Below are 27,386 nucleotides of genomic sequence, written 5' to 3' on the forward strand. Positions count from 1 at the left end.
GGAGACCTCATTGCTCTCTGCAGCTCCCTGAGAGGAGGCTGCAGTGAGCTGGTGGTTGGGCTCTGTTCCCCAGTCTCAGGTGATAGGAACTGGCCTGAAATTGTGCCAGGGGAGGCTTAGGTTGGAGAGGAGGCAAAATGTCTTTGGTGGCAGAGTGGTCAGGGCCTGGCAGAGGCTGCCCAGGGAGGTGGTGGAGTCCCCATGGCTGGAGGGGTTCCAGAGCTCTGTGGCCATGGCTCTTTGGGGCCATGGTTTGGTGGCCATGGTGGGGCTGGGTTATGGTTGGACTGGATGAGCTCAGAGGTCTCTTCCAACATTAATGATTCTATGAGTACAGAACTTGTCAGGAAGCAGGGAACATTCTCCCAGGGAAGAGAGGTCACACTGCCATGCAAGCAGCCCCATGGCACACCACACAGCACCACTGCACCTCCCCTTCCCCAGCAAGCCCTGGAGCACAGCCCCAGGTGCTCCCTGCCAGGGCTTCCAGCATCACCCAGAGTCAGGAGTAAGTTACAAATAAATAGAGGTAACAGGAGGGTGGCTGCAGTGCAGGCTGCTCCAGCCACGGCTCCCCTGGCAGGCACCTCACTCTGGCTGGCTGCACCCTTCTGCAGCTGAGGGCTGAGAGGCAGGAGCACAGCAGGGCACACTCACAGCTGCCTGGCCTCGGCAGAGCTGGGTCCCCAGAGACCCAAGGGTGCTCCACGCTCTGCTCACACCCTAGGGAAGCCACTGGCCCTTGAGGGCCCATCCCTGGCCCCATCCTCTTAACATCTTCATTGATGATCTGGATGAGGGCATTGAGTCAGTCAGCAGCAAATCTGCAGATGACAGCAAGCTGGGGGCAGATGTTGGTCAGTTAGAGGGCAGGAAGGGCTCTGCAGAGGGACCTTGCCAGGCTGGACAGATGGGCAGAGGCCAACAGGATGGCATTCAACAAGTCCAAGTGCCAGGGGCTGCACTTTGGCCACAGCAACCCCAGGCAGTGCTACAGGCTGGGGGCAGAGTAGCTGAGAGCTGCCAGGCAGAGAGGGACCTGGGGGTGCTGGTTGACAGCTGCCTGAACATGAGCCAGCAGTGTGCCCAGGCAGCCAGGAGGGCCAATGGCATCCTGGCCTGCATCAGGAACAGTGTGGCCAGCAGGAGCAGGGAGCTCATTGTGCCCTGTGCTCAGCACTGCTGAGGCCACACCTTGAGTCCTGTGTCCAGCTCTGGGCTCCTCAGTTTCAGAAGGACATTGAGAGACTTGAAGGTGTCCAGAGAAGGGCAAGAAAGCTGGGGAGGGGTCTGGAGCACAGCCCTGTGAGGAGAGGCTGAGGGAGCTGGGGTTGCTTAGCCTGGAGAAGAGGAGGCTCAGGGGAGACCTTCTTGCTCTCTGCAACTCCCTGAAGGGAGGTTGGAGCCAGGTGGGGGTTGGGCTCTTCTCCCAGGCACCCAGCACCAGAACAAGAGGACACAGTCTCCAGCTGTGCCAGGGGAGGTTTAGGCTGGAGGTTAGGAATAAATTCTTCATAGAAAGAGAGATTGGCCATGGGAATGTGCTGCCCAGGGAGGTGGTGGAGTCCCCATCCCTGAAGGTGTTCAAGAGGGGATTGGATGTGGCACTTGGTGCCATGGTGCAGTCATGAGGTCTGTGGTGCCAGGTTGGACCTGATAATCTTTGAGGTCTCTTCCAACCTTGGTGACACTGTGAGACTGTGAGGGGAGCCCCAGGGCCTTCCAGTCAGTCAGAGTGAGCCCAGAGAGCAGCCTGCTGGGTGCTACATGGTGGCTATGGCCGAGTCCTCGGTGCTGCTCTCCTGCTGCAGGCCCACCCTGCGCAGGGACTCTCTGTACTTGTGCCTGCCCAGCTCCAGGGCGGCCTCCACCTCCTGGGCGATGTCCTGCCGGCCGCCCTCCCGCAGGGCTCCCACCAGCCTGCTCACACACTCAGGGTCCTCCCAGTTCTGCTGAGCCCAGCAGAAAAGCATCTCCAGGATCTGCTTGTCCAGGTCCTCCCTGAAGAAAAAGGGGAAACACAAAAGTAACCAAGGGGCTCCTGGGGGGCAGAGTGTGGCCAGCAGAGCCAGGGAGGGTCTCCTCCCCCTCTGCTCTGCCCTGCTGAGGCCACACCTGGAATACTGCATCCAGCTCTGGGCTGCCCAGCTCAGGAGGGACAGGGATCTGCTGGAGAGGGTCCAAGGGAGGGCTGCAAGGATGCTGAAGGGACTGCAGCACTGCCTGGGGAGGAGAGGCTGAGAGCCCTGGGGCTGTTCAGTCTGGAGAGGAGAAGGCTGAGAGGGATCTGATCAATGTCTATCAATAGCTGAGGGCTGGGGGTCAGGAGGGAGGGGACAGGGACAGGCTCTGCTCACTGTGCCCTGGACAAGGAGCAATGGATGGAAACTGCAGCACAGGAGGTTCCACCTCAACATGAGGAGGAACTTCTGCACTGTGAGGGTCCCAGAGGCCTGGAGCAGGCTGCCCAGAGAGGTTGTGGAGTCTCCTGCTGTGGAGAGCTTCCAACCCCCCCTGGGCACTGTGCTGCTGGGCAAGCTGCTGGGGGTGCCCTGCTGGGGCAGAGAGTTGGACTGGGTGAGCTCCAGAGGTCCCTTCCAAGCCCCCCTGGGCACTGTGCTGCTGGGCAAGCTGCTGGGGGTGCCCTGCTGGGGCAGGGGCTGGGCTGGGTGAGCTCCAGAGGTCCCTTCCAGCCCCTGCTGTGCTGGGCTCTGGGATTCTGTGGAATACCAGATGAAAGCATTCTGCTTGTGACTGGAAATTCCCCACAGGAGCAGAGCTTTGGTCACAACAAAGATCATCCCTCTCCTGCTGCTGCAGCTCTTTGCTCTGCCTGCATGTCCCATGATGTGGTTTGGAATAGAGAAGGCATTCACCATGAATGCCACAGAGCAGAGCTCACTGTCAGAGAGGGAGGCTGGCCAGGGGTCCAGATGCCACAACAGTCCAGGAGTGCCACCCACCTGAGCAAAGCTCCTCAGGTTTGGCATTTCCCAGCCCTGCTTGTCAGATGCAAGGCTTTGCTTTCTAACAGCCAGAGGAGAGAAGCACTTCTCCAGTCAGGAAGGTGATGTTGCCTCCCTACAGCTCCCTGAGAGGAGGCTGCAGGGAGCTGGGGGTTGGGCTCTGCTCCCCAGTCTCAGGGGATAGAAGGAGAGGAACTGGCCTGGAATTGTGCCAGGGGAGGCTGAGGTTGGAGAGGAGGAAAAATGTCTTTGGTGTCAGAGTGGTCAGGGCCTGGCAGAGGCTGCCCAGGGAAGTGGTGGAGTCCCCATGGCTGGAGGGGGTCAGGACGTGTGGCCATGGCAGCTGGGGCTGTGGTGGGGTTGGGTTGAAGGTTGGACTCAATGACCTTGGAGGGCTTTCCAACCTTTCAGTGCCTGAAGTGCTCCAGGAGAGCTGGGGAGGGACTCTGGACAAGGGCTGGGAGTGCCAGGATGAGGAACAATGGCTTTGAGCTGGGAGAGAGGAGACTGAGAGTGGAGAGGAGGAAGAAATTGTTGAGAGTGAGGCTGGGGAGACTCTGGCACAGGCTGCCCAGGGAGGCTGTGGCTGCCTCCTGCCTGGAGGTGTTGAGCACCAGGCTGGATGAGGCCTTGAGCAGCCTGTGCTGGTGGGAGGTGTCCCTGCCCATGGCAGGGGGTTGGAGCTGGCTGAGCATTGAGCTCCCTCCCAGCCCAACCCATTCCAGGGATCTCTGATTCTCTGAGTCTCAGAACCAAGCTGAGGCTGCAGGCAGTGGGAAAGCTTTCAAGCAGAGAAATGTGCATTGCTGCTGCTGCTGGGCTGCAGGTGCCCCAGAGCTGCTGGCTGGCTGCTGCCCAGGGGCTTCTCCCTTACCTGTTGTTGTAGCCTATGCGCTGGAGCTGCTGGTAGGTGAGGCCCAGGCTGAGGCCAACGCTCTGCCAGTCGGCTCCCAGGCGCCTGGCGATGCTCAGCAGGTTGGCCTGGGTCAGGTAGCCAGTCTCAGCATTGCCCAGGTTCAGGGCAGGCAAGGAGAAGCCACTCAGGGCCCCAGAGCTCTCAGCCCAGCAGGGTTTCAGTTGCTGTGTGAGAGAGAGCAGAGAGGCAATGCTTGAACCCAGGGTGTCTGCAGGGGCTCCACACCTGACAGCAGCCAGGGCAGGGGGTGGCCTCTTCTCCCCACTTAGAAGTGATGGGATGGGAAGGCCACCAGCAGCCTGGCCTGGAGCAGCAATGCTGTGGCCAGCAGGAGCAGAGCAGGGACTGTCCCTCTGGACTGCTGAGGCCACACTTTTGAGTGCTGGGTTCAGTTTTGGGTTCCTCAAGCCAAGAAGGACATTGAGGAGCTGGAGCAGGGCCAGAGGATGGCAACCAAGCTGGGGAAGGGTCTGGAGAGCAGGGCTGGGGAGGAGCAGCTGAGGGAGCTGGGGGTGTTCAGCCTGGAGCAGAGGAGGCTCAGGGGAGACCTCATTGCTCTCTGCAGCTCCCTGAGAGGAGGCTGCAGGGAGCTGGGGGTTGGGCTCTGCTCCCAAGTATCAACACAGGAGACAGTGGCCTCAAGTTGCCCAGAGGAGAGTTAGGTTGGACAGGAGAAGAAACTTCCTCTCTGAAAGGGCCCAGGCTGCCCAGGGAGGTGGTTGAGTGCCCATCCCTGGAGGGGTTTCCAAGAGGCAGAGCTGTGGTGCTGAGGGCCAGGGTTTAGCCCCAGCCTTGCTGGGCTTAGAGAGTGGTTGGGCTGGGTGACCTTGAAGGGTTTTTCCACCCAAAACCATTCTGTGACTCTGTGACTCTGCTTTACCCTTCCCTCCTGCTCTCCTGTGCTTCCAGGCTGCAGTGGAGCAGCTCCCTGTCCCAGTTACAAGTGATGGGATGAGAGGAGATGGCCTCAGGTTGCCCCAGGGAAGGTTTATGTTAGGTTGGACAGGAGAAGAACTACCACAGGAAGCTTCTTCCCTAAAAGCCTTCCCAAAGCCTGGCCCAGGCTGCCCAGGGAGGTGGTTGAGTGCCCATCCCTGGAGGTGTTTCCAAGAGGCAGAGCTGTGGTGCTGAGGGCCATGGCTTGGCCCCAGCCCTGGCAGAGCTGGAGACTGGTTGGGCTGAGTGAGCTGGGAGGGCTTTGCCAGCCAGAAGAATTCCATGATTCTATGGATTTCCTTTCTTCTGATGGGTAGGAAGGAAGCCCTGGGGGCTGAGGCATCAGGCTGCAAGAAGCAAGGAGCACTTGCACTGGCACTGACCAGCAGTGCTCACTGCCTCTGCAAAACATCAGCTGCCACTGCCCCAGCCTTGGCTCCCACTGCACATTCCCCTTCTCTTTACAGAGCATTTTCAATGACCCAGCTCCAGCAGTGCTGCATCCACCTCTGGGGTCCTCAGCACAGCCAGGGAGCTGCTGGAGCAGGGCCAGAGGAGGCCACAGCAGTGCTGGCAGGGCTGGAAGCCCTCTGCTGGGAGGCCAGGCTGAGAGAGTTGGCCTTGGGCAGCCTGCAGAGGAGAAGGCTGCAGGAGACCTTCTGGTGGCCTTGCAGTGCTCCAAGGGCTGAGCAGAGAGCTGGGGACAGAGGTTGGAGCAGGGCCTGTTGGGCCAGGCCCAGGGGGGATGGTTGGAACTGCAAGAGGGAGATTGAGAGTGGAGAGAAGGAGAAATGTTTGGTGCTGAGGGTGGGGAGAGCCTGGCCCAGGCTGCCCAGAGAGGTGGAGCTGCCCCATGGCTGGCAGCAGTGCAGGGCAGGTTGTGTGGGGCTGGGAGCAGCCTGCTCTGGCTGGGGCTGTCCCTGGGGGCTGCAGGGGGCTGGGTTGGATGAGCCTGAGAGGTCCCTGCCAGCCCAAGGCAGCCTGGGACTCTGTGATTCTAAGATCTTGGTGTCTCTGGCCACCCACTTCCAGGAGAGATGAGGTGAAGGTGGAGCAGGGACAGAGGATGGAGACCTCTTCTAGAAGAGGTTGGAGCAGGTGATGCTGGTGCCCCCAGCATGAGAGGCACATGGAACTGCTGGAGAGGCTCCAGAGGAGGCCACAAAGATCATCAGAGGCTGCAGAACCTCCCCTGTGGGGCCAGGCTGGGAGAGCTGGGGCTGTGCAGCCTGGAGGAGAGAAGGCTGCAGGGAGACCTCAGAGCAGCCTTGCAGTGCCTGAAGGGCTCCAGGAGAGCTGGGGAGGGACTCTGGCCAAGGGCTGGGAGTGCCAGGCTGAGGAACAATGGCTTTGAGCTGGGAGAGAGGAGACTGAGAGTGGAGAGGAGGAAGAAATTGCTGAGAGTGAGGCTGGGGAGACTCTGGCACAGGCTGCCCAGGGAGGCTGTGGCTGCCTCCTGCCTGGGGGTGTTCAGGACCAGGCTGGATGAGGCCCTGAGCAGCCTGTGCTGGTGGGAGGTGTCCCTGCCCATGGCAGGGAGCTGGAGCTGGCTGAGCTTTGAGCTCCCTCCCAGCCCAACCCTGCTGTGAATCTCTGAACTTTGGGGTCCCTTCCACCCTCACCTTCAGTGGCTGTGACCCTGACACGGGGGGGCAGCCCTTCCTGGCTGTCATCCATCACAGCCTCTCTGTGTGCTGTGCAGGAGGGTTGGGCTCCTTGCCCCCCTGGCTGAATCCTTCTCTAGCAGACAAACCAACTCACAGGCAGTTTGATGGGCAGAGTGGCAAGCCAGAGGGAGTCTGGTCCTCTCCTCCTCCTCCTGCTGGCATCTTCAGGGATGCTCTTGGGGACTTCCCCTCGGTAGAAGGAGACCTTTGCAAAGAGAAAAGCTGCAGTGAGGCTCCAGCAGGGTGGCCAAGGCTGTTTGCACCATGGGCTGTGTGCCTGGGGAAGGCTGAATCCAGCCTTCCTCAGTCCATGAGAGCCTCCACATTCAGTGCAGCTGGGAGGAGCACTGAGGCTCTGCCACAAAGGTTGGCCTCAGTGCCCAGAGCTCAGCCCTTGTGGCAGCAATGCCAGCCAGGGCCAAGCCAGGAGGGAGCTCCTGCTCAGGCCTTAGCCAGGGAGAGGCAGAGCCAAGGGGAAGGGAACTGTGCCCAGGGGTGATCATGAGGAGCACTGCCCCAGCAGTGCTGCTGCTGAAGGAGCCACAAACAGGCAGTGGAGCTGGCTGCTCACCTGGCCTTTGACAGCTTGGCCTTTCCTGTCCACAGGTGAGGTCACATAGATCTCCTTCATGTTCTTCAGGTGGGAGTAGAAGATGAAGGCCAGGCGTCCGTCCACGCAGTCAGGGCGGTCTGGGCAGGGGGAAGAGCCTCTCAGCCCACCAGCCCCAACCACTCTCTAACTCTGCCAAGTCCCCTGCCAAACCCTGGCCCTCAGCACCACAGCTCTGAGCCTCTGAAACACCTCCAGGCAGGGCCATTCAGCCAGCTCCCTGGGCAGCCTGGGCCAGGCTTGGAGAAGCCTTTCAGGGAGGAAGTTTCTTCTCAGCTCCAACCTAAACCTCCCCTGGGGCAGCTGGAGGCCACTTCACAGACTTGCAGAGACTGCATCAGATTGGAAGGGAGCCTCCAAGGGCATCCTGTGCCACCCCCTGCAGGCAGCAGGGACAGCTCCAGCCAGAGCAGGCTGCCCAGGGACACAGCCAGGCTGAGCCTGAATGGCTCCAGGGATGGAGCCTCAGCCACCTCCCTGGGCAGCCTGTGCCAGAGTCTCCCCAGCCTCACTCTCAACAATTTCTTCCTCCTCTCCACTCTCAGTCTCCTCTCTCCCAGCTCAAAGCCATTGTTCCTCAGCCTGGCACTCCCAGCCCTTGTCCAGAGTCCCTCCCCAGCTCTCCTGGAGCCCTTCAGGCACTGCAAGGCTGCTCTGAGGTCTCCCTGAAGCCTTCTCCTCTCCATGCTGCACAGCCCCAGCTCTCCCAGCCTGTTCCTCTGACCTGCTCCATCAGGTCCATGTCCTTCCTGTACTAGGGGTCCCACAGCTGGCCCCAGCCCTGCAGGTGAGGTCTCCCCAGAGCAGAGCAGAGGGGCAGGATCCTCTCTCCAGCTCTGGCCACACTGCTTTGGCTGCAGCCCAGGCTGCCCTTGGCCTTCTGTGCTGCCAGTGCCCATTGCTGCCTCCTCTCCAGCTTCTCCCCCCCAGCTTCACCCCCAAGGCCTTCTCTGCAGGGCTGCTCCCAACCTCCTCACCCCCAGCCTGGATGGGTGCTGAGGGCTGCCCTGAGCTAGGGGCAGGACCTTGCACTTTGCCTTCTTGAGCCTCCTGAGGCTCTCCTCAGCCCACCCTCATCTTGTTAGGAAAGACAACCCCCAGCTTGTTCCAACCTCCTTCCAGGGGGCTGGAGACAGAGAAGGTCTCCCCTTAGCCTCCCCCAGAGTGAGGAGAAGCAGCAAACCCTCAGCCTGTGCAGAAGTGCAGCTTGTGAAGCTTGGCCAGCTGCCCACCCCCTGCAAGCAGCCTCTGTGCCACTCCTTGCTCCTTCTACTCATGCCTGAAAGAATTATCCCCTCCCTTCCTTGCTGGGTAGCAGAAAATGCTGGCTGGGGAGGAACCAGCTCTTTGGGGAGACAAAGGAGAATGGCCACAAGGTGGAGAGCAAGTCCAAGAATGGAAGCAAGACGTTCAGAAGGAGTCCAAAAGTCCACCCTGGACACTGCCCTCCAATCCTTGGTCCATTCAACCCTCCTGGGGCAGAAGTAGCTGCAAGAGCAGCTGGTAAGGCACAGAAGAGGTCACCTCTCTCTTCAGCTCTTCTGCAGTGGCTGCAGAACTAGGGATAGGCATAAAGAGAGGCAGGCACAGCATCCACCCTGTCATTAGCTGGGAATTAAGTTGGAGGCCAGACTAAAGCAGGACAGAGGGACAGGCTCTGGCCTCCTGAACTCCACTGCACTGAGCTGGAGCTCCTCTCCTGTGAGGACAGGCTGAGAGGGTTGGGGTTGTGCAGGCTGGAGAGGAGAAGGCTCCCAGGAGACCTTCTGGTGGCCTTCCAGGAGCTGCAGGGGGCTCCAAGCAAGCTGGGGAGGGACTTTGGAGGGTGTCAGGGAGGGATAGGACTGGGGGGGATGGAGCAGAACTAGAAGTGGGGAGCTTGAGATTGGCTGTGAGGAAGAAGTTGTTGGCCAGGAGGGTGGTGAGAGCCTGGCCCAGGCTGCCCAGGGAGGTGGTGGAAGCCTCCTGCCTGGAGGTGTTTGCAGCCAGGCTGGAGGTGGCTGTGAGCAAGCTGCTGTGGTGTGAGGTGTCCCTGCCCATGGCAGGGGCTTGGAGCTGGCTGAGCCTTGAGCTCCCTTCCAGCCCTGCCAGCTCTGTGGTTCTTCTTCACAGGGCTGTGCTTAACCAGAGGCACTGAGCTGTGTGTCCAGGTTCTGCACCACTTGTGGCCCCACTGGGCCAGAAACCACCCCCTGGAGTTCTGGCCCTGCTCCCTTTTTCCCCCTCTCCTGCTGGCTCCATTGGGAAGAATTCTTTCCTCTGGATTACTTCAGAAACACCTTCTCCAAGTCAAACCACCTTTGTAGGTGTTCTCTCAAACCCAGACAACATTCATTAGATCTCAGTGGGCACCACTGAAGGTGCCAGAAGGAGGAGAGTTGGCTGCAGGAGCAGAGCAGCCATAACATAAACACATTTGGCTATTGCCCTCTGCAGGCTGCAGCAGCAGGAGAGATGAAGTCCTGCAAGCAGCTCTTCTGGAGGCAAAAGAAGACATAACAGCTGGGTGAGCAGGGATTGGGAGGAGTTTGGGGCCCTCACTCCAAAGAGGATGTTGAGGGGCTGAATTGTGTCCAGAGAAGGGCAACCAAGCTGGGGAGGGGTCTGGAGAGCAGGGCTGGGGAGGAGCAGCTGAGGGAGCTGGGGGTGTTCAGCCTGGAGCAGAGGAGGCTGAGGGAGACCTCATTGCTCTCTGCAGCTCCCTGAGAGGAGGCTGCAGCCAGGTGAGGGTTGGGCTCTGCTCCCTAGTACACAGTGACAGGATGAGAGGAAATGGTCTCAAGTTGCAGCAGGGGAGGTTTAGCTTGGCCATGAGGAACAATTTCTCCCCTGAAAGGGTTGTCAAGGCCTGGCCCAGGCTGCACAGGGCAGTGATTGAGTCCCCATCCATCCCTGGAGGGGTTTCAAAGCCCTGGGGATGTGGTGCTGAGGGCCATGGCTCAGTGGTGCCCTGGCAGGGAGCTGGGGTTGGGCTCTGCTCCCAAGTGTCAACACAAGAGGAAATGGCCTCAAGGTGCCCAGAGGAGGGTTAGGTTGGACAGGAGAAGAAACTTCCTCTCTGAAAGGGCCCAGGCTGCCCAGGGAGGTGGTTGAGTGCCCATCCCTGGAGGGGTTTCCAAGAGGCAGAGCTGTGGTGCTGAGGGCCAGGGTTTGGCCCCAGCCTTGCTGGGCTTAGAGAGTGGTTGGGCTGGGTGACCTTGAAGGGTCTGGAGAGCAGGGCTGGGGAGGAGCAGCTGAGGGAGCTGGGGGTGTTCAGCCTGGAGCAGAGGAGGCTGAGGGAGACCTCATTGCTCTCTGCAGCTCCCTGAGAGGAGGCTGCAGGGAGCTGGGGCTTGGGCTCTGCTCCCAAGGAACTAGAGACAGGACAAGAGGAAATGGGATTAAGTTGTGCCAGGGGAGGCTTAGGTTGGAGAGGGGGAAAAATTTGGTGGCAGAGTGGTCAGGGCCTGGCAGAGGCTGCCCAGGGAGGTGGTGGAGTGCCCATGGCTGGAGGTGCTGCAGCCAGGAGTGGCCATGGCAGCTGGCTGGCTGAGCACGGCGGGGCTGGGCTGCCCCTTGCACAGGATGACCTCAGAGGGTTGTGCCAACCACACCAATTCTGTCACTCCAAGTTCAACGTCCATGGGCAGGCTGCTGGGGACAGAGGGCAGTGCCACGGGGCAGTGGAGCTGCTGGGAGGAGCAGAGGCAGGGCTGGGGCAGCAGGGGAGGCAGGAGCAGGACGGAGCCCGGCGGCAGCAGACCTGCGTCGACGCTGATGCCGCGCTCGAAGGCCGCGAAGAACTGCTCCCCCTCGAACATCTCCACCAGCTCCGAGGGCTCAGGGCCTCTGTAGCGATCCTGCAGCCTCTTCAGCACCGCCTCAACCTGCTCAGGATAAGAACACAGCACCTCAGCTTTCTCCTGAAGCATAGCTGTCCCCTGACCCAGGGCCCTGCACCCACCATGGTCCTCTCACCTTCAGCAAGGGGAGGTCCCTTCAACATAGAGCCACAGAGCTGCCAGGGCTGGGAGGGAGCTCAAGGCTCAGCCAGCTCCAACCCCCTGCCATGGGCAGGGACACCTCACACCACAGCAGGTTGCTCACAGCCACCTCCAGCCTGGCTTCAAACACCTCCAGGCAGGAGGCTTCCACCACCTCCCTGGGCAGCCTGGGCCAGGCTCTCACCACCCTCCTGGCCAACAACTTCTTCCTCACAGCCAATCTCAGTCTCCCCACTCCTGGTTCTGCTCCATCCCCCCCAGTCCTATCCCTCCCTGACATCCTCCAAAGTCTACTCATTGGCCACAACAACCCCAGGCAGAGCTACAGGCTGGGGCCAGAGTGGCTGAGAGCAGCCAGGCAGAGAGGGACCTGGGGGTGCTGGTTGACAGCAGCTCAACATGAGCCAGCAGTGAGCCCAGGAGACAAAGAAGGCCAAGGGCATCCTGGCCTGTATCAGGAACAGTGTGGCCAGCAGGAGCAGGGAGGTCATCCTGCCCTGTGCTCAGCACTGCTTAGGCCACACCTTGAGTCCTGTGTCCACTTCTGGGCTCCTCAGGTTAGGAAAGATGTTGAGATGCTGGAAGGTGTCCAGAGAAGGGCAAGAAAGCTGGGGAGGGGTCTGGAGCACAGCCCTGTGAGGAGAGGCTGAGGGAGCTGGGGTTGCTTAGCCTGGAGAAGAGGAGGCTCAGGGGAGACCTTCTTGCTCTCTCCAACTCCCTGAAGGGAGGTTGGAGCCAGGTGGGGGTTGGGCTCTTCTCCCAGGCACCCAGCAGCAGAACAAGAGGACACAGTCTCAAGCTGTGCCAGGGGAGGTTTAGGCTGGAGGTGAGGAGGAAGTTCTACACAGAGAGATTGGCCACGGGAATGTGCTGCCCAGGAAGGTGGTGGAGTCCCCATCCCTGGAAGTGTTTAGGCAGAGCCTGGATGAGGCACTTGGTGCCATGGTTTGGTTGATCAGATGGTGTTGGATGATAGGTTGGACACGATGATCTTGAAGGTCTCTTCCAACCTGGTCTATTCTATTCTATTCTATTCTATTCTATTCTATTCTATTCTATTCTATTCTATTCTATTCTATTCTATTCTATTCTATCTGCAGCTCCATCAGTTTGAGACCTCAAACCCACATCTCTCCAGCTGAGAGAGCAGCAGCTGCTGGGGGACTGAGTCCAAGGCCTCACAGCAGCCCAGACAGATGACAGCTGGAGCTGTTCCACGCCCCCGGGGCAGTGACCAGGACCCCTTGCACCACTGCTGCCCTCACCTCCTACAAAGGGAGGTGCAGGAAGCTGAGGAGCAAGGCAGTGCAAGCCAGGCCTGACCTTGTGCTTGGGCACACACTGCAGCAGGACTTGCTCAGGGTCCTTCTTCCTCTGCAGGGCGATGAAGTTCACCTGGTACAGCCGCAGCCGCTCGTAGACCTTCCTGGCAATGCCTCCCACGTAGCTCTTGGTGGTGTACCACAGCCAGTACCTGGCAGAGAAGGGGTTAAGGGAAAGGAGGGGTCCTGCCACCCATGAGATGAGGAGAGGCAAAGTGCTAAGCTGGGCCTGAGTGGCAGAGGGCAAAGGGTTCGTGGCACGATCCCTGCTCAGCCTGCGGGAAAAGCCAGGCAGAGGAAGGGCTCTGCTTGGCCTCAGCACTAAGCCTGCACTCACCAGGAGAAGTGAGAGACTTCAAACACTGCATAAAGATGAGTGAATTCCAGCACCACCTGGCTGGTGATGTCCTCCCAGCTCTGCCCTTCCAGGTCACCGTGCAGAAGATGCAGCCTGGAGCGGTCCAGATTGAGCCCTGGTGACAACAGCGACCGAGAGAGAGAAGTGAGAAGAGAAGAGAAGAGAACAGAAGGGAAGAGAACAGAAGGGAATAGAACAGAAGGGAATAGAACAGAAGGGAATAGAAGAATAGAATAGAATAGAATAGAATAGAATAGAATAGAATAGAATAGAATAGAATAGAATAGAATAGAATAGAATGGAATAGAATAGACCAGACCAGACCAGACCAGACCAGACCAGGTTGGAAGAGACCTTCAAGATCATCAACTCCAACCTATCACCCAGCACCATCTGATCAACCAAACCATGGCACCAAGTGCCACATCCAGGCTCTGCCTAAACACCTCCAGGGATGGGGACTCCACCACCTCCCTGGGCAGCACATTCCCATGGCCAATCTCTCTTTCTATGAAGAATTTCTTCCTAACATCCAGCCTGAACCTCCCCTGGCACCGCTGGAGACTGTGTCCTCTTGTTCTGCTGCCCAACCCCCACCTGGCTCCAACCTTCCTTCAGGGAGTTGGAGAGAGCAAGAAGGTCTCCCCTGAGCCTCCTCTTCTCCAGGCTAAGCAACCCCAGCTCCCTCAGCCTCTCCTCACAGGGCTGTGCTCCAGACCCCTCCCCAGCTTTGTTGCCCTTCTCTGGACACCTTCCAGCATCTCAACATCTTTCCTAAACTGAGGAGCCCAGAACTGGACACAGGACTCAAGGTGTGGCCTGAGCAGTGCTGAGCACAGGGCACAATGACCTCCCTGCTCCTGCTGGCCACACTGTTCCTGATGCAGGCCAGGATGCCCTTGGCCCTCTTGGCTGCCTGGGCACACTGCAGGCTCATGTTCAGCCTACCATCAACCAGCCCCCCCAGGTCTCTCTCTGCCTGGCAGCTCTCAGCCACTCTGCCCCAGCCTGTGGCACTGCCTGGGGTTGCTGTGGCCAATGTGCAGCCCCTGGCACTTTTCATGGCCACACTTCTGGGTGAGTCATGGCTCAAAAGCACCACATTAAGGCTCATGGCTTTCTCTTCAGGATCTAGGACTAAAGTTGGGTCAACAAAGAGCAGCAATAACAGGAGGAGGCTGCTCCATTGCTTCCAGAACATTCTGGAACAACAGAATCATAGATCCATGCAGGCTGGCAAAGCCCTTTCAGCTCACCCAGCCCAACCAGTCTCCAGCTCTGCCAGGGCTGGGGCCAAGCCATGGCCCTCAGCACCACAGCTCTGCCTCTCTGAAACACCTCCAGGGATGGGCACTCAGCCACCTCCCTGGGCAGCCTGGGCCAGGCTTTGGGAAGGCTTTTAGGGAAGAAGCTTCCTGTGGTAGTTCTTCTCATGTCCAACCCAACATAAACCTTCCCTGGGGCAACCTGAGGCCATCTCCTCTCATCCCATCACTTGTCACTTGGGAGCAGAGCCCAACCCCAGCTCCCTGCAGCCTCCTCTCAGGGAGCTGCAGACAGCAATGAGGTCTCCCCTTAGCCTCCCTCTCCACACTGCACACCCCCAGCTCCCTCAGCTGCTCCTCCCCAGCCCTGCTCTCCAGACCCTTCCCCAGCTCCATTGCCCTTCTCTGGCCCTGCTCCAGCTCCTCAATGTCCATCTTGGAGTGAGGGACCCAAAACTGAACCCAGCACTCAAAGTGTGGCCTCAGCAGTGCTGAGTCCAGAGGGACAGTCCCTGCCTGCTGCTGCTGCTCACAGCATTGCTGCTCCAGGCCAGGCTGCTGGTGGCCTTCTTGCCCACCTGGGCTGCAGCACTCTCTCAGTATAGAAGCTGCAGAACTTTCACACAGAGTCCCTCTCTGCCAGTTTTGGGGTAACTGACCTGTGACCCCTGGTGGGAGAGGCAGCTGAATCCTCACTGGCCTGAAGAAATCCTGCAGGGAGTCCTGGGAGAGGCAGAGCAAGGGACTGGCTCTGCACCCTTGGTCAGCTGTGATGTCCTCTAGCTCCTCTGCAGAGACAGGCAGCACCTACATGTGGAAGGCAGCCCAGGGAGCAGAGCAGTCAGGCACCCCAAAACCTCCTCATGGCTTGCTCAGCTCAGCACCCAGCAGGCAAATGCTGCTCTTGGCTCAGGGGCTGGTGGGCAATGGAAGCACAGTGAGCTTTGGCTGATGTCTGCCCTGCTGCTGCTGCCAACCTGGCAGGCTGGGGCAGACCAAGGTGGGACAGAAGCATTCAGCACTGTCTACAAACTCTACAGAGCCTCTGGCTCTAGAGGGGTGGCTTTGGAAGGAGATGCACACAGATAATGCCCCCAGTCTGACTCAGTGAGCTGTTAACCAGTGGACAAGGACATGGATGTGTTGGAGAGGGTCCTGAGGAGGCCACCAAGATGAGCAGAGGCTGCAGAACCTCCCCTGTGGGAGAGTTGGGGCTGCTCAGCCTGGAGAAGAGAAGGCTGCAGGGAGACCTCAGAGCAGCCTTGCAGGGCCTGAAGGGCTCCAGGAGAGCTGGGGAGGGACTCTGGACAAGGGCTGAGGGACAATGGCTTTGAGCTGGGAGAGAGGAGACTGAGAGTGGAGAGGAGGAAGGAATGGTTGAGAGTGAGGCTGGGGAGACTCTGGCACAGGCTGCCCAGGGAGGCTGTGGCTGCCTCCTGCCTGGAGGGGTTCAGGACCAGGCTGGATGAGGCCTTGAGCAGCCTGTGCTGGTGGGAGGTGTCCCTGCCCATGGCAGGGGGCTGGAGCTGGCTGAGCTTTGAGCTCCCTTCCAAGCCAAGCCATTGCATGGAGCTCTGAAGCCCCAGCTGACTCCAACCTCCTTCCAGGGAGTTCCAGAGCAGCCAACAGGTCTCCCCTCAGCCTCCTCCTTCCCTTCAGGTCCCTTCCTGCCATGGGACAGGCACAGCACTGGGCCTGAGCAGAGCCTGCACTCAAGGCTGAGTTACCTGCAGCCTGACACTGCGAGGGTCTTTGGTGGCTCCAGGGGGAAAGGTGACTTTGATGCTGGGGTCCAGGCTGGAGAAGAGCAGCGTGCCCTGGGCCGGCACCCGGCACTCGTCCTGCACCAGCCGCGACACCACCAGGAACCAGGAGAAGTGAAGCACACTGCAGTGAGCCACAGGCTTCTGAGGGAGGAGGAAGCACACAGCCACACATCAGTGCACAGCAGAGCCAGGGGAAGAAGCACAGAATCACAGCCCTGCTCTCCAGACCATTCCCCAGCTTCCTTGCCCTTCTCTGGCCCTGCTCCAGCCCTCAATGTCCTGGGAGTGAGGAGCCCAGAACTGAACCCAGCCCTCAAGGTGTGGCCTCAGCAGTGCCCAGCAGAGAGGCACAATCCCTGCCCTGCTCCTGCTGCCCACATTGCTCCTGACACCAGCCAGGAGTGACCTCTGATTGCTCTCTGTGCTTGTAGCCTGAACCACCACAGCCTCAGGGCCAAGCTGCAAGCCCAGGAACTGATGCTCAGCTCTCCTAAGAAGGGTGGAGCCCTTGAGGGGCCTCTCCTGATCCATTCCCTAGGAATCCCATCTTCACTTCCCCTCTGTGAGGGTCCCAAGCTGAACCCAGCCCTCAAGGTGTGGCCTCACCAGTGCCCACTCCAGGGGCACCATCTCTACCCAGCCCCTGCTGCTGGTGGCCTTCCTTGGCCAGCTGGGCACCCCCTGGCTCATTGTCAGCCAGGGGTTGACCAGCACCCCCAAATCCTTGCAGCCTGGGTGATTCACAGAAGCAGAAAGCCTGGTCCAGAGCTGCTGATGCTCCAAGGGACTGAGTGACCTCAGCATGTTCCTCCAGGACATCACTTCCCTTTGGCTCTAACCTAACAGATGGCTCTTGCTAACAGAGAACAAGCACCTCAGGGCCCCAAGAGTGCCCCAAGAGCTCAGGGCTCCAAGAGTGCCCCAAGAGCTCAGGGCCCCAAGAGTGCCCCAAGAGCTCAGGGCTCCAAGAATGCTTGTAGCATGAACCACCACAGCCTCAGGGCCAAGCTGCAAGCCCAGGAACTGATGCTCAGCTCTCCTGTGAAGGGTGGAGCCCTTGAGGGGCCTCTCCTGATCCATTCCCTAGGAATCCCATCTTCACTTCCCCTCTAAAACCTTTCCTAGCAAGCAATTCCACTCAGCCCTTCAGCCCAGGCCTGGGCTTGTAAATGCAGAACTGTAGCCTCCCCTGATGAGGACTGCAGACACATCAGCACTCATCTGACTCCCCCCTGCTGTCTTCTCTACCCCAGACCCAGGCACCCCAGGGCTGGGCAGAAGCTGCAGCAGCATAGGATCACAGCATCAATAAGGTTGGAAAAGGCCTCAGAGAGCATCAAGTCCAAGCTGTCACCCAGCACCTCCTGACAGCTAAACCATGGCACCAAGTGCCACATCCAATCCCCTCTTGAACACCTCCAGGGATGGGGACTCCACCACCTCCCTGGGCAGCACATTCCAAGGCCAATCTCTCTTGCTGGGAAGAACTTTCTCCTCACCTCCAGCCTAAAACTCCCCTGGCACAGCTTGAGACTGTGTCCTCTTGTTCTGGTGCTGGCTGCCTGGGAGAAGAGCCCAACCCCCACCTGGCTCCAACCTCCCTTCAGGGAGTTGGAGAGAGCAAGAAGGTCTCCCCTGAGCCTCCTCTTCTCCAGGCTGAGCAACCCCAGCTGCCTCAGCCTCTCCTCCTGCCCAGGGCTGTGCTGAGGAAGGGCCAGGGGCAGCCCTCCCAGCAGGTGGCAGCAGCAGGAGGGATGAAGCACAGCAGGCTGCAGCTCAGCCCCTTCAGGACACAAACCTCCAGGAGAGAGCCAAGCTGGAGCTGGACTCCAGTGGTCCAAGCACAGCCTGTGGGAGGTTTCAAAGGGCTCACTGTGGGCTGGCCAAAGGCAGGGAGGACAGGAAGCAGGTGTGCCAGGGTCCTGCCAAGCTGCTTACCTTTGACTTCCTCCTGTGCTCCACTCTGGTCCGCAGGTCGCTCCAGCTCTGCCCGCTGCAGGTGCGAACCACCACCTCACGCTGCTGAAGGCTCTGAGGCCAGGCATAGGGCATCCACATCTGCACCTCCTGCCCAGAGAGCATCCATCAGCCACTGACAGGCAGCAGCAGCCCCAGCCCAGCCCTGCTCCCTGGCCTCCTGTGCAGCCAAGGGGCAGGGTGAAGCCTGGCCCCGTAGAGCAGGAGAGGAGCAGGAGCCGGGAGCCTGCTCTGCCCTGCAGCCCCCGGGGAGGGGATGTCAGGTGCAGTGTGACAGCAGGAACAACAATCAGCTGCTTGTGGGCACAAAGGGCAAACCAACCCCTGCAGGGAGCTGCTCTCAGCCTTGCTGGGAATGCTGGAGTGCAGACCACAAAGTGCAGCAGCTAGGGAAGGACTCAGACCACTCCCCTGGGCCAAAGGCTGGAACAGCTGGGACAGCACTTACCCTCTGGCACAGGAGCAGGGCCATAGCTCAGCCCCAGCAGAGCCAGACCAGCACAGTGTCAGGGGAGCTGGCTGTGTCCTCTCTTGAGTCTTAGCAGCCCTGCAGCTACTTAGAAGCAGCAGCCATAAGGGGAGCTGGCCCACAAGTCCCAAAAGGTTCTCCCAGCAGACCCTGCCAAGCTCCTGCCGAGGCAGATTGCTCAGGAGGTGGCCTGGATGTGTCCTCACCTGCTGGAACTGGACCCCATGAGGCTGCAGCTCCAGGACTCTGCTGAGCAGGACATCATGATGTCTCAGCTTCACCCACTGAGGGTCTGGTGCCAGGGTTTGGAAGTGGATCTGCAGAGGCTCGGGTGCAGCCCCAGGTGGGAAGTAGAAACGGATGCCGCAGGCCAGGACCACTCTGCAGCCTTCAGAGGTGACTGTGAAGCTTCCAGGAGAAATGCACCAATGTATTGGCCACAAGGAAGAAGTTCCTTGGACATCAGGAGGGAGTTCTGCCCAGGGAGGTTGGGGAGAGCCTGGCACAGGCTGCCCAGGGAGGTGGTTGAGGCTCCATCCCTGGAGCCATTCAAGCTCAGCCTGGCTGTGTCCCTGGGCAGCCTGCTCTGGGCTCTGGCTGGAGCTGTCCCTGCTGCCTGCAGAGGGGTGGGAGAAGACCCCCTTGGAGGCTCCCTTCCCACCCAGGGCAGTCTGTGAAGCTGTGTATGACACTCTGCAGTGACTTCAGAGGAACCTCCTACCTTTGCTGGTCTACCAGGGCCACAAGCTCCTCCCCACAGGTGCAATACCACCATGCACCAAGCTCCTCTGGGACCTCCCCACACCTCTGCACTCCAAGCCGTTCATAACAGAGCCTACCTGCCCTCCTCTGATGCAAGGAAGAGTCTCTGCAGCCCCCCAGCGCTGGATTCATCTGTGGCAAGAAGAAGGTTTGGGCAGGAGGGGGAGACAGAGCTGACTCCAGTCAGGGCAGAGAGGAAAGGCTGCACTCACAGTTCAGCTCTGCCTTCATCCTGATCTGCCTGAAGCTGCCAACAGAACCCTGCCCAAGCTGCAGCAGGACTCAGATGGAGCACCAGGGAGAGGATGGAAGAGGCTGAGGGGTCCCAAGATGCTGACTGTGCCCCAGGAACCCTCAGAGGCAGCTGCAATCAGAAACCATTTCAGCCTGCCACCCCCACAGCTCTCAGGGCCAAGTCTGACTGCCTGGGGCCACCCCTGGGAGCCAGCACCACTGGGAAAGCTGATTGCTGCTCATTCCTCACCCTCAGCTGGGACAAGGAGCTGCTCCACTGCAGCCTGGAAGCACAGGAGAGCAGGAGGGAAGGGTAAAGCAGAATCACAGAGTCACAGAATTGTGTTGGGTGGAAAAACCCTTCAAGGTCACCCAGCCCAACCACTCCCTAAGCCCAGCAAGGCTGGGGCTAAACCCTGGCCCTCAGCACCACAGCTCTGCCTCTTGGAAGCACCTCCAGGGATGGGCACTCAACCACCTCCCTGGGCAGCCTGGGCCAGGCTTTGAGAGCCCTTTCAGAGAGGAAGTTTCTCCCCTTGTCCAACCTAACCCTCCTCTGGGCAACTTGAGGCCACTTCCTCTTGTGTTGATACTTGGGAGCAGAGCCCAACCCCAGCTCCCTGCAGCCTCCTCTCAGGGAGCTGCAGAGAGCACTGAGGTCTCCCTCAGCCTCCTCTGCTCCAGGCTGAACACCCCCAGCTCCCTCAGCTGCTCCTCCCCAGCCCTGCTCTCCAGACCCCTCCCCAGCTTTGTTGCCCTTCTCTGGTCACCTTCCAGCATCTCAACCTCCTTCCTAACCTGAGGAGCCCAGAACTGGACACAGGACTCAAGGTGTGGCCTGAGCAGTGCTGAGCACAGGGCACAATGAGCTCCCTGCTCCTGCTGGCCACACTGCTCCTGATGCAGGCCAGGATGCCCTTGGCCTTCTTGTCCCCCTGGGCAGCCTGTTGGCTGCTGTTCAGCTGCTGCCCACCCCCAGGTCCCTCTGTGCTGCTCCCCAGCAGCAGGCTGGCACTCACCAGGGCCCGGGGCGGGCTGCCCCAGGGGGTTGCCGCGGAGGTGCACGAAGGGGGAGCTGTGGATCTCGGGGGGCACAGCCCTCAGGCAGTTGTTCTGCAGGTCCAGCCTGGCCAGGCTGGGCAGGCTGCCCAGGGAGGCAGGGACGCTGAGCAGCAGGTTGCTGTGCAGGTGCAGCCTCCGCAGGGACTTCAGGCGGCCTGGGGGGGAGAGGGAGCAGTGAGGACCCCTCCCCCCCTGCTGTTCAGTGCACAGCAGCCCCAGCCCCAGCCCCAGCACCACCCTGCCCACCACACAGCAGCACAGCATGGCCAAGGCACCAGGGAGCATCATTTCACAGAGCCACACAATCACCAAGGCTGGAAGAGACCTCAGAGAGCATCGAGTCCAAGCTGGCACCACAGACCTCATGACCAGACCATGGCACCAAGTGCCACATCCAATCCCCTCTGGAACCCCTCCAGCCATGGGGACTCCACCACCTCCCTGGGCAGCCTCTGCCAGGCCCTGACCACTCTGACACCAAAGACATTTCTCCTCCTCTCCAACCTAAGCCTCCCCTGGCACAATTCCAGGCCAGTTCCTCTCCTTCTGTCCCCTGAGACTGGGGAGCAGAGCCCAACCCCCAGCTCCCTGCAGCCTCCTCTCAGGGAGCTGTAGAGAGATTCCAGATCTCTGCCCACAGCCTGACCCTGGGGGACCAACAGCTCAGCTCCCCCTTGCCCTGCTCTCCCTCTGCCAGGCTGCCAGAGCCACTGCTGGCATCTGCTGCAAGTCTCCCCTCAGCCTCCTCTTCTCCAGGCTGAACCCCCCCAGCTCCCTCAGCTGCTCCTCCCCAGCCCTGCTCTCCAGACCCTTCCCCAGCTCTGTTGCCCTTCTCTGGCCCTGCTCCAACCCTCAATGTCCTTCTGGGAGTGAGGAGCCCAAACTGAACCCAGCACTCAAGGTGTGGCCTCAGCAGTGCCCAGCAGAGAGGCACAATCCCTGCCCTGCTCCTGCTGCCCACATTGCTCCTGACACCAGCCAGGAGTGACCTCTGATTGCTCTCTGTGCTTGTAGCATGAACCACCACAGCCTCAGGGCCAAGCTGCAAGCCCAGGAACTGATGCTCAGCTCTCCTAAGAAGGGTGGAGCCCTTGAGGGGCCTCTCCTGACCCATTCCCTAGGAATCCCATCTTCACTTCCCCTCTGTGAGGGTCCCAAGCTGAACCCAGCCCTCAAGGTGTGGCCTCACCAGAGCCCACTCCAGGGGCACCATCCCTACCCAGCTCCTGCTGGCCACAGGACAGGCTGCTGGTCGCCCTCCTTGGCCAGCTGGGCACCCCCTGGCTCATTGTCAGCCAGGTGTTGACCAGCACCCCCAAATCCTTGCAGCCTGGGTGATTCACAGAAGCAGAAAGCCTGGTCCAGAGCTGCTGATGCTCCAAGAGACTGAGTGACCTCAGCATGTTCCTCCAGGACATCACTTCCCTTTGGCTCTAACCTAACAGATGGCTCTTGCTACCAGAGAACAAGCACCTCAGGGCCCCAAGAGTGCCCCAAGAGCTCAGGGCTCCAAGAGTGCCCCAAGAGCTCCCCACCCCCTCTCCTCTTCCCCTAGGAACCACTCACCTAAGGAGTCAGGGATGCTGGCTAGGCGGTTCCCAGAGAGATCCAGTTCTGTGCAGCTCTGCAGGTTCCCAACCTCTTCAGGGAGGAATTCCAAAGCATTTTCAGAGAGATCCAGCTCCTGCAGCTCTCCCAGCTGCCCAATGCTCTGAGGTAAGGCCTTCAGCTGGTTTTTCATAGCAGAGAAGAAAGTCAGCTTGCTCAGCAAGCCAAAGTCCTCCGGGAGCGCCACCAGGCTGTTGTGGCTCAGCAGCAGCACACGGAGGCTGGGGAGATGGAGGATGCAGCTGGGCAGGGTAGAGAGGCTGTTGAAGCTGAGATCCAGGTGGGTGAGACACCTCAGGCTCCCAACACCTGGGGGCAAGCTGCTCAGGGAGCCAAGCTGGCACGAACCAAACTCATCCCTGGTATGGCCACCTGGGTGTGGAGGGAAGGGGAGGAAGAGGTCAGCGTGCTACAGGGATACCTCAGCAGCCTCACCTGGGAGACTCTGAGGCACAGACCCAGAAGATGGAGAGCTGCTGGTTAGGATAGGATAGGATAGGATAGGATAGGATAGGATAGGATAGGATAGGATAGGATAGGATAGGATAGGATAGGATAGGATAGGATGGGATGGGATGGGATGGGATGGGATGGGATGGGATGGGATAGGATAGCATAGGATAGGATAGGATAGGATAGGATAGGATAGGATAGGATAGGATAGGATAGGATAGGATAGGATAGGATAGACCAGACCAGACCAGGCCAGGTTGGAAGAGACCTTCAAGATCATCAAGTCCAACCTATCAACCAATCCAGCACCACCTAAACAACTAACCCATGGCACCAAGCACCCTGTCAAGTCTCCTCCTGAACACCTCCAGGGATGGGGACTCCACCACCTCCCTGGGCAGCACATCCCAATGGGCAATCACTCTCTCTGTGTAGAACTTCCTCCTAACATCCAGCCTGAACCTCCCCTGGCACAGCCTGAGACTGTGTCCTCTTGTTCTGGTGCTGGCTGCCTGGGAGAAGAGCCCAACCCCCACCTGGCTCCAACCTCCCTTCAGGGAGTTGGAGAGAGCAAGAAGGTCTCCCCTGAGCCTCCTCTTCTCCAGGCTAAGCAACCCCAGCTCCCTCAGCCTCTCCTCACAGGGCTGTGCTCCAGACCCCTCCCCAGCCTTGTGCCCCAGACCCCTCCCCAGCTTTGTTGCCCTTCTCTGGACACCTTCCAGCATCTCAACCTCTTTCCTAACCTGAGGAGCCCAGAACTGGACACAGGACTCAAGGTGTGGCCTAAGCAGTGCAGTGTCCAGGGGCACAATGACCTCCCTGCTCCTGCTGGCCACACTGTTCCTGATGCAGGCCAGGATGCCATTGGCCCTCCTGGCTGCCTGGGCACACTGCTGGCTCATGTTCAGCTGCTGTCAATCAGCACCCCCAGGTCCCTCTCTGCCTGGCTGCTCTCAGCCACTCTGACCCCAGCCTGTAGCACTGCCTGGGGTTGCTGTGGCCAATGTGCAGCACCTGGCACTTGGATGTGTTCAATCTCCTGCCCTTGGCCTCTGCCCATCTGCCCAGCCTGTCCAGTTCCCTCTGCAGAGCCTCTCTACCCTCCAGCAGATCAACTCCTGCCCCCAGCTTGCTGTCATCTGCAAATTTACTGCTGATGGACTCAATGCCCTCCTCCAGATCATCAGTGAAGATGTTAAAGTGCACAGGGCCCAGCACTGCTCCCTGGGGCACACCACTGGGGCCTGGCTGCCAGCTGGCTGTGGCACCATTCACCACCACTCTCTGGGCTCAGCCTCCAGCCAGTTCCTAACCCAGCTCAGAGTGCTGCTGTCCCAGCCAGGGGCTGACAGCTTGGCCAGGGGTTTGCTGTGGGGGATGGTGTCAAAGGCCTTGCTGAGGTCCAGGCAGACCACATCCACAGCCTGCCCCACAGCCCCCAGGCAGTCACCTGGGCATGGAAGGAGCACAGGCTGGTCAGGCAGGACCTATAATGAGCAGCTCTGACTACAAATCACTCACAGAGCAGTAGGGGTTCTGCTCCTTGCCTCCATGTCCTGAGCAGCACATGGGATATAATGGGGAAGGCTTGGTGAGAAATCAAGAGAGGCTAAACCAGTAGGGCTCTGCTAAACACACCTGGAGCTGAAGCTCAGAAAGAGCCAGGCCATGCCACACAGCTACCATAGTCCTCAGGGCCTCCCACACTCCTTCCCCACCAACACACATCAGTGGCTGGACTAAGGAGACATTCCTCACTCTCCAGGCTGTGTCTGTGCTGCTGAGGGACAAACAGCCTTGAGTCATGGGAGTGACAGGGCAAGGGGCAATGGCTTGGAGCTGGGAGAGGGCAGAGTGAGACTGGAGATGAGGAAGAAATCATTGAGAGTGAGGCTGGGGAGACTCTGGCACAGGCTGCCCAGGGAGGCTGTGGCTGCCTCCTGCCTGGAGGGGTTCAGGACCAGGCTGGATGAGGCCTTGAGCAGCCTGTGCTGGTGGGAGGTGTCCCTGCCCATGACAGGGGCTTGGAGCTGGCTGAGCTCTGAGCTCCCTTCCAACCCAACCCAGTCAATGACTGAGCTCTGCCCTTGCACAACTGGAGAGCAGACATGAGGCAAGCAGTGGAAGTAGGGGGATCAAAGCAGGTAATTGATCATTGTGCAGGCCAGAGAGCACAGGGAGGGATGGACACAAGTTCTCCACCTCAGCTTGTGACACTCAAGTTGGAGAGGGGCTGCACCCACACAGAATAAGCCAAGCAAGTAAGAGGAAACTTCCAGGAGTCTTCCTTTCCTCAGCATTGCCTCCTCTGCCTCCACTGATGTCTGCACCACACACAGCAGAGGGGCAAACAAACGTTTTTAGTGCTGCCTGAGGGTAAAAGCTGAGCCCAGCCCAACTGGCAGCTTGTAGGGCTTAGTGATTGCACTTCAGCCTTGCTTGGGGGGGTCACAAACCAAGCCTGGGAGCAGGCACTGCCACTGTCCTCACCTCACTCAAGAGGGGAAAAGATAAAGCACATTATCCACATGAGGAATCTGAGGCAGGTAAAGAATCAAACCTCAGACTTTACAGTGTTTAACCAGAACCCTGAATTCTGGCCCAAAACCTCTTTTTTATCCCTCCCTCTGTTAAAATTCCACCTCCCAATGAGCAAACAACTGAGCCTGGCACAGAAATTGTACCTTTGTGGTGAGCTCCTGCTGCAACAGAGAGATGAGCAAGGCAGAGAGGGATCTCATATTCATAGGGCTGACAGTTCCTACAGCCTGGCTGCACAGCCTGAGCCACAGCTCTGATCAAATGCTGAGCAGCCTCTGTCTTGAGCCCTGCTCTCTGCTGACACTGAGCAAGGATCAAGCTGGGATTGAAGCAAAGACAGCTCCAAAACCATGAAAGAGAGGCTGAACATCTCCCCCAAATCCCAACCCCTTGCAATCCTCCTCTCCTTGGGTAAGTGCAAGAAATGCTCTGCTAGAGGGTGGCTACAGGACAAAGGTTGCAGTATCTACCCAAGCAGACTCCACACACTGGACCCAAAGAGCAAACAACTCAGCCTGGCACAGAAATTGTACCTTTGTGGTGAGCTCCTGCTGCAACAGAGAGATGAGCAAGGCAGAGAGGGATCTCATATTCATAGGGCTACAGCTTGTCAAATCAGGAGCACACCTTGATGCTGATCAAATGCTGAGCAGCCTCTGTCTTGAGCTCTGCTCTCTGCTGACACTGAGCAAGGATTAAGCTGGGATTGATTTGGATGAAACACAGCAAAGACAGCTCCAAAAAAACATGAAGGAGAGGCTGAACATCTGTCCCAAATCCCAACCCCTTGCAATCCTCCTCTCCTTGTGTGACTACAAGAAATGCTCTGCTAGAGGGTGGCTACAGGATATGGTGCAGCATCCACCCAACTAGACTCCAAATGCTGTTCCCAAAGAGCAAACAACTCAGCCTGGCACAGAAATTGTACCTTTGTGGTGAGCTCCTGCTGCAACAAAGACATGAGCAAGACAGAGAGGGATCTCATATTCATAGGGCTACAGCTTGTCAAATCAGGAGCACACCTTGATGCAGATCAAATGCTGAGCAGCCTCTGTCTTGAGCTCTGCTCTGTGCTGACACTAAGCAAGGATCAAGCTGGGATCGGAGCAAAGACAGCTCCAAAACCATGAAAGAGAGGCTGAACATCTCCCCCAAATCCCAACCCCTTGCAATCCTCCTCTCCTCTAACTGCAAGAAATGCTCTTCTAGAGGGTGGCTACAGGATATGGTGCAGCATTCACCCAAGCAGACTCCACACACTGGTCCCAAAGAGCAAACAACTCAGCCTGGCACAGAAATTGTACCTTTGTGGTGAGCTCCTGCTGCAACAGAGAGATGAGCAAGGCAGAGAGGGATCTCATATTCATAGGGCTACAGCTTGTCAAATCAGGAACACACCTTGATGCTGATCAAATGCTGAGCAGCCTCTGTCTTGAGCTCTGCTCTGTGCTGACATTGAGCAAGGATCAAGCTGGGTTTGGAGCAAAGACAGCTCCAAAACCATGAAAGAGAGGCTGAACATCTACCCCAAATCCCAACCCCTTGCAATCCTCCTCTCCTCTAACTGCAAGAAATGCTCTTCTAGAGGGTGGCTACAGGATATGTTGCAGCATCCACCCAAGCAGACTCCAAATGCTGGTCCCAAAGAGCAAACAACTCAGCCTGGCACAGAAATTGTACCTTTATGGTGAGCTCCTGCTGCAACAGAGAGATGAGCAAGGCAGAGAGGGATCTCATATTCATAGGGCTAAAGCCTGTCAAATCAGGAGCACATCTTGATGCTGATCAAATGCTGAGCAGCCTTTGTCTTGAGCTCTGCACTGTGCTGACACTGAGCAAGGGTCAAGCTGGGATTGATTTGGATGGAAATACAGCAAAGACAGCTCCAAAAAAAACATGAAAGAGAGGCTGAACATCTGCTCCAGATCCCAACCCCTTGCAATCCTCCTCTCCTCTAACTGCAAGAAATGCCCTTCTAGAGGGTGGCTACAGGACAAAGATTGCAGTATCTGCCCAAGCAGACTCGACACCCTGGTCCCCAGGCAGCTGCAGAAATAAAAGGAAGGAGGCTGGAAGCTGAACCCTGCTGGAATCTGCAGGCTGGAGCAAGGGGCCCTGGGACAAACCAATCCCAAGGGCACTCTGTCCTCCAGCTGTGGAGAGAAGGGTTAGAAAAGCCCTAAGCCTAGGGAAGTTGGGGTGGTGAGAGGACCCAGGAATTTTACCTTTGAGCACCAGGGATCTGAGGCAGTGCAGCTGAGGGAGGATGCCCAGCGTGGTGCCAAGGAGGGGATCGTTGCTGCTGAGCCGGAGGAACTCCACCCGCAGCACCTCCGGCCGGTGCCCCTCGAAGAGGCGCAGGAAGCGGCGGCAGCCCTCTGGGTACACGTCCAGGTTCAGCCTGTGGTCTGCCAGGCACCAGTCAGCCAGCCCAGGAGCCCCCCCAGCCCCCTCCCCACGTTCATCCCCCAGCCCCGGCAGCTTTGCCATG

The 27,386-nt window shown here is 58.8% G+C and overlaps 1 protein-coding gene across 2 annotated transcripts; it reads right to left on the minus strand.

Moving 5' to 3' along the window:
• Positions 1 to 1,273: 1,273 nt before the first annotated feature.
• On the minus strand, positions 1,274 to 27,385 carry PIDD1 (p53-induced death domain protein 1). Of its 2 annotated transcripts, none has more exons than XM_068166629.1 (15): positions 27,121 to 27,385; positions 21,860 to 22,273; positions 20,251 to 20,448; positions 19,075 to 19,129; positions 18,442 to 18,643; positions 17,728 to 17,856; positions 15,751 to 15,930; positions 14,683 to 14,830; positions 12,738 to 12,873; positions 12,474 to 12,552; positions 10,838 to 10,961; positions 7,057 to 7,175; positions 6,580 to 6,690; positions 3,841 to 4,046; positions 1,274 to 2,001 (listed from the first exon to the last, which is right to left on the minus strand). In XM_068166629.1, exons 1-15 carry the CDS (start codon positions 27,383 to 27,385, stop codon positions 1,764 to 1,766), a joined length of 2,604 nt encoding a protein of 867 aa, XP_068022730.1. In that variant the 3' UTR covers positions 1,274 to 1,763. The 2 variants fall into 2 exon arrangements, with proteins under 2 accessions (XP_068022730.1, XP_068022729.1); XM_068166628.1 differs by having other exon boundaries at positions 12,402 to 12,552.
• Between the last annotated feature and the right edge of the window lies 1 nt (position 27,386).

The sequence above is a fragment of the Melanerpes formicivorus genome, unplaced genomic scaffold, assembly GCF_026170545.1.
Source record: "Melanerpes formicivorus ecotype bairdi unplaced genomic scaffold, bMelFor1.0.p_v2 SCAF_103, whole genome shotgun sequence".
Classification (NCBI taxonomy): domain Eukaryota; kingdom Metazoa; phylum Chordata; class Aves; order Piciformes; family Picidae; genus Melanerpes; species Melanerpes formicivorus.

Excerpts from the sequence above, each read along its gene's own strand:
- PIDD1 (XM_068166628.1), bottom strand. The coding sequence starts at position 27,385 with ATGGCAAAGCTGCCGGGGCTGGGGGATGAACGTGGGGAGGGGGCTGGG. Across the intron at positions 12,553-12,737 it reads GAAGTCTCTCACTTCTCCTG|GTACTGGCTGTGGTACACCA; the intron begins GTGAGTGCAGGC and ends CTTCTCTGCCAG. Across the intron at positions 7,176-10,837 it reads CGGCATCAGCGTCGACGCAG|ACCGCCCTGACTGCGTGGAC; the intron begins GTCTGCTGCCGC and ends CCCCCTGCCCAG.